The 5930-nt window shown below is 33.2% G+C and overlaps 1 protein-coding gene across 1 annotated transcript; it reads left to right on the forward strand.

The window, feature by feature from the left end:
- The first annotated feature begins 658 nt into the window (after nt 1-658).
- LOC136030806 (uncharacterized) lies at nt 659-2340 on the forward strand. Its single transcript, XM_065709853.1, has 2 exons — nt 659-971; nt 2183-2340. The coding sequence occupies exons 1-2, from the start codon at nt 659-661 to the stop codon at nt 2338-2340; spliced, it is 471 nt and encodes a 156-aa protein (XP_065565925.1).
- Nucleotides 2341-5930: the final 3590 nt, after the last annotated feature.

Genomic DNA, 5930 nt, shown 5'->3' on the forward strand with positions numbered 1-5930 from the left:
AAATGCCAATGGAACATCGAATGGTCTTTGAATGAGATGAGCATGCTCGCAAGGTATTGAACAGCATTGAGAATAAGAGGAATGAGATCACCAATATCACCGAGGAAATTAAAATAATTCTATGAAAAGCAAAATATCGGTTGATGGTATCATAGGTAGTTTACCATCAGATATCATCATTGAACAGAAAAATAGCAATGATAAAAATTTCAAAGAACTTGGAAGTGAAATCATGTTAAATTTTGTATGTGGTCCCGAAGGAAATCATTGCCATATCAAGATTAAAAATGATGAATTATTTTCTTGAATTGACTAAAAACGTTCAAATATCTTATGAAAGTATTCTAAATGCCATTATTTCAATAAAAATCTTTCAATACATTAGTTTGTTATGGTTTCAATTAATTTTAGGTAGATTTTCGTTTGATTTTTTTTTTTTTTACTTAGAAACGTTTTCATCATGCCTTAAATGACTATATATCTATAACAAAATAGGTTCATTTCCGACATTTTCAAATTGTGACACGAAAATGACACACATATGTTAACCATGGTTTTTCCTTTTAGAGAAATATCAAGAAAGTGGGCGTGCATGATAGAGTTATCTCTGCGTTGGAGGGTGACAAAGAAAAAAAGTTGAGCTATGAGACAAACAAAAATGGAGGTCCTATTGGAAATATATGCGAGCAATAAATGGAGAGGAAAAATGCTCTTGGACTTAGACTATGTTGATGATTTAAGCATATTAGATGAAAGTGTGAGCAAAAAGAATGAATTTTTAAATGTTTTGCGACTTCAGGGTGTTAAAATAGGCTTGAAAATTAATGTTAAGAAGACTAAGTCACTAAGGCTAGGATTAAGTGAAGATGAACAGGTGACATTAGGTAACGAAACGCTTGATCATTTTGGGAGCTTCAGTTACCTTGGTAGTATTAATAGTAAAGATGGTGGGAGCAGTGAAGATGTTAAAAGTAGAATAGCTAAGGCTCAGGGTGTCGTTTCAAAGTTTAAAAAAGTTTGGAAGAATAGAAAGATAAGTTTGCAAACCAAGATTAGAATATTGGAAGCTACAATGATAACAATGGTCAAATATGGTTCTGAAGCATGGGCACTCAGAAAAGCAGATGAAAATTCACTAAATGTTTTCCAGAGAAATTTCCTACGGATTGTTCTGGGTACCCGGCTGATTGACCGTATTTCAAACAGTAGGTTGTACGAAAAGTGTGGTTCAATCCCACTTTCTGGGGCTATAATGAAAGAAAGGTTGAGATGGCTAGGCCACATTCTACGGATGAAGGATGACAGATTACCGAAGGTTGCCCTTTTTGGCCAACCGTCTGGGGCTACACGGAAAGCAAGTCGTCCTTATCTGGGTTGGGAGGATGTCTTAAATAAAGATTTAAGGGAAATGGGGACTTCTTGGGAGGGTGTAAAGAGGGAGGCTTTAAATAGATTAGGTCGGAGGAGGAGCGTGCGTAGCTGTGTTGGCCTCAGGTGGCTTGGTGCTGCAGTGACTATTTAGTAGTAGTGGTAGTAGTAGTAGTAGTAGTAGTTGTCACAGTGAGTTGTGACAGTGAGAGATTAAATTCCTTTGGAGCATCGAAAAAAAATTAAACCCTACTGATGTTGAATATGCAAGAGTAGCATTACAAGAGAAGTTAGTGTTCATAGACAATGCAAGCCTGAAGTTAATAGTTGACGATGAGGGTCAACTTTCTGATAATAATTCAGGCAACATGTTACTCGCTGATAAATCTTAATGCCAAATTTCCGGTATTACAATTCAAACAAAAGAAAAGGGGAAAAGAAAATGTCTACTGTTGCACCAATATCATAAGTCATATCTTGTCTATATGCTAAAACTGCAATCTATGTACAAATAATTTGGCAATACAGTGAAGTCACAAGTAAACGAAAAGGGCACTGGCAGACAACATAACAATGGCCAATGAAGATGAATGGATGGAAAACAAACCACCTGCACATGTTATTAGTATCATACACAGTTTACCAACAAATACAGTCAAAACTCGTGTATGACCCCAAAATCACATAAGTACCTATAGAAGTATCTTATGGAATGAATACAAAACATCCATTATTTTATGATGACATTCTACTTGTCATTATTTCAATAAAAATATTTCATTGGATTACTTTGTTATATTCCCATTATTTTAAGGTACACTAGCAACTCAACCGTTTAGGATGCTTAATCAAGAGTCGGAAATGCAAGAAAAGGAATCTTCAGAGAGTATTACGACAAACATATCCCACCATTCCTATGATGCACCTGCCCCAATATTCCTACGACACATCCACAAATCCTACAATTCCTAAGACACACATATCCCTACATCCCTACGACACACATATCCCAACAGTCCAATGACATCTTTATATCACCATACCTACGATATACATATTCCACTAATCCTGTGACACAAACGTCACGCTTCCTGTGACCTACGATATACATATTCCTGTTACGCACATGTCCTACCATCTTAGTCAAACAAACATATATCCCACAATTCCAGCCACAAACACATTCCAGTACTCTGGTCGCACACACTAGAGGTACACTAGAGCCAATTGCCATAACCTTCCCTTGTACATGTTCATTAAGATAAGAATATTCAATAGTTTCAAAACAATGTGTGAATTCCAAATCATTTAATTAATGAGCATAAAAAGTTAAATAAACGTACTTTTTTATACAACCTACTCAGCTAGTAGGTAAATACCGAGTGCTGTAGCTGCCAAATGAGTATCAAAACTTTAATCAAAGTTCTTTAGACTACACTAAACTCAGGTACTGGCTAAATTCCAAATGTTTTTGTTGCTGGCTGAGTACCAACACATTAATAAAAGCAGTTTTAACTACAAAAAACTCAGCTAGTTGATAAATTCCAAGTGTTTTAGTTATCGACTATATATAAAAAATTAATAAAAGTAGTATAGAGTATAACAAACTCAGCCATTTAGTAAATTCTGTGTCTTTTAATTGGTGACTATCAAAAAACTAAATAAAAGCACTTTTGCATACAAAAATAACTCAGCTAGTATATTAATTCTGAGGATTTTAGCTGCTGACTAAGAATCAAAATTTGATAAATGCACATTTGACTACAATAAACTCAGGGTGAGAGTCAGAGTTTTGAGAGTCAGCAATGAAAAGAGTCACTGAGTGAGTCTCAGTCAGCAATGAAAGTCTTTTCATTGCTGACTCTCAAAAATTAAATAAAAAGACTTTTGCATACGACAAACTCAGCTTGTAGATAAATTATGAATATCTTATTTGCTGACTGAGCATCCAAAATTTAATAAAAGTGCTTGTAAATTCCAAATATCATACTTATTGAATATACAAAATTGTATTACGGCACGACAAGCTAAGCTAGTAGGTAAAATCCGACTGTTTTAATAACTGAATACGTATCAAAAATGCAATTAAAGCATATTTTAGTATAACAATCTCAGCTTTTTATTAAATTTCAATTCTTTTAATTTATGACTATAGAAAAATAAAAGCACTTTTGCATACAACAAACTCAGCTATTAGATAAATTCTGAGTGTCTTGTGTTCTGACTGAGTATCAAAAATTAATTCTAAGCACCTATAACTACATTAAACTCAGGTAATTGAGAATTTCTGTTTGTTTTAGTAGTTGGTTGACTTGCAAAACTTCAAAAAAAGCACTTTTGAATACAACAAATTCAGCTAAACGGTAAATTCCGACTTTCTGATTTTACCAAAATTCACTCGGTATCATCAAATATTAGTCATTTTTTCTTATTTTGAAAATGTAAAAAGGTTTTATTTTTCTTAGAAAAACTTCAAAGGTAATTTTGTGTATTTTCTTTGTTCTGGGGATCTCCAACGATCAATCAAAATGATTATGCATTTATTAAATTTTTGATACTAAGTTAGCAAGTATGATATTCGGGATTTCCTGGTGCTTTTATTTAATTTTTGATCTTTGATTTTTATTTACCTACCAGCTGAGGCTGGTGTTTGCAAAATTGCTCTTATTTATTTTTTGATAGTCATCAATAAAAGATGCAGAATTTACCAAGTACCTAAGTTTTACGTACTCAAGTATACTTTCATTAAACGTTTTATTTGTAGTCGCTAGCTAAAACAGTCGGGATTTACGAGCTAGCTGAGTTTGTAGTTGGAAATAAGTGCTTTTAATAAATTTTAGTACTCAGCCACCAACTAAAACACTCAAAATTCATCAACCATCTGAGTTTATTTTAGTCAAAGATGCTTTTATTAATTTTGTGATATCCAGTCAGTGAATAAGACACTCGGGATTTACCTACTAGCTGAGCTTGTTGTATACAAAAGAGCTTTTATTTAAATTTTGATAGTTACCAATTAAAAGAATCGGAATTTACCAAGTAGCTGAGATTGTTATGCTCAAAAGTTCCTTTATAATATTTTTTATACGCAGTCGATAACTAAAACACTTGAAATATCCCTATTAGCTGAGTTTGTTGTAGTCAAAAGCGCCTTGATAATTGTCGCTACTCAGCCAGAAACTAAAACACTCAGAATTTATCATCGACCCGAGTTTAGTAAAGTCAAAAGCGCTGTAACTAAAATTTTAATACTCAGTCAGAAACTAATACATTTTGAAGTTGCCTACTAGCTGCGTTTGTTGTATGCAAAAGTGCTTTTACTTCATATTTTGATACTAAGTCATCAATCAAACGACTCGGAATTTATCAGGTTGCTGTTTGTTATCCTCATAAGTGCTTTTATTAAAGTTTTGATGCACAGTCGGTAGCTAGTTGATTTTAAATTTACAAGCTAGCTGTTTGTATTAGTTATGAGTGCTTTTACAAAACTTTTGATGGTCAGTCAATAGCTAAAATACTCGGAATTTACATACTAGCTGAGTCTGTTGAATGCAAAAGCGCTTTAATTTACTTTTTAATAACCAACAATTAAAAGACATGGAATTTACCAAGTGGCTGAAGTTGTTATGCTTATAAGTGCTTTTATTATTATTTTTTTTAAACCAATCAATAACTAAAATACTCGGAATATCCCAGCTAGCTGAGTTTGTTGTAGTCAAAAGTGCTTTTATCTGTTTTTTGGTACTCAGCCAACAGCTGAGACACTCGAAATTGATCAACTGCAGTCAAATGTACTTTTATTAAATTGTTGATACTCAGTCAGCAGCTAAGACATTCAGGATTTACCAACTAGTTGAATATGTCGGAAGCAAAATTGCTTTTATTAAATCTTTTAATTCTCAGTAACCAATTATAAGACAACTAAGACGTTCAGAATTTACCTACTAGCTGAGTTTTTGTATGTAAAACTGCTTTTATAAAAATTTTGATACTCGGTCATCAATTCAAACATTCGGAATTTTCCAAGTAGCTTAGTTTCTTCTACTCAAAAGTGCTTTTATTAATGTTCTGTACTCAACCAGCAACTAAAATATTCGGAATTTATCAACTGCCTGAACTTATTTTGGTCCAGAGTGCTTTCATTAAATTTTCTATTCTCGCTCAGAGATAAAGACATTCGGAATTTACCTACTGGCTGAGTATGTTACTTGGAATTTACCATGTAGCTGAGTTTATTGTCCTCAAAAGTGCTTTTGTTAAAAAAAAATTTTGATGAGCAGTCGGTAACTATACCACTCGGAATGTACAAACTAGCTCAGTTTTTTACTGATTAGCGCATTTATTATTTTTTGATACTCAGCCAGCAACTAACCCACTCAGTATTTATCAACTACCTGAGTTTATTGTGGTTGAAACTGCGTTTAATAAATTGTTGATATTCAATTAGCAACTAAGATAGTTTGAATTTACCTACTAGCTGAGTTTGTTGTAGTCAAAAGTGCTTTTATTTAATTTTGGAAAATCACCAATTAAATGACTTGTATTAGTTTGGAAACTCATTA

Source organism: Artemia franciscana, chromosome 9 (assembly GCF_032884065.1).
Source record: "Artemia franciscana chromosome 9, ASM3288406v1, whole genome shotgun sequence".
NCBI classification, from domain to species: domain Eukaryota; kingdom Metazoa; phylum Arthropoda; class Branchiopoda; order Anostraca; family Artemiidae; genus Artemia; species Artemia franciscana.

Coding starts and splice junctions, on each gene's coding strand:
- LOC136030806 (XM_065709853.1), top strand. CDS start 659: ATGGAGGTCCTATTGGAAATATATGCGAGCAATAAATGGAGAGGAAAA. Junction 972..2,182: donor GAGCAGTGAAGATGTTAAAA/GTAGAATAGCTA, acceptor CATTATTTTAAG/GTACACTAGCAACTCAACCG.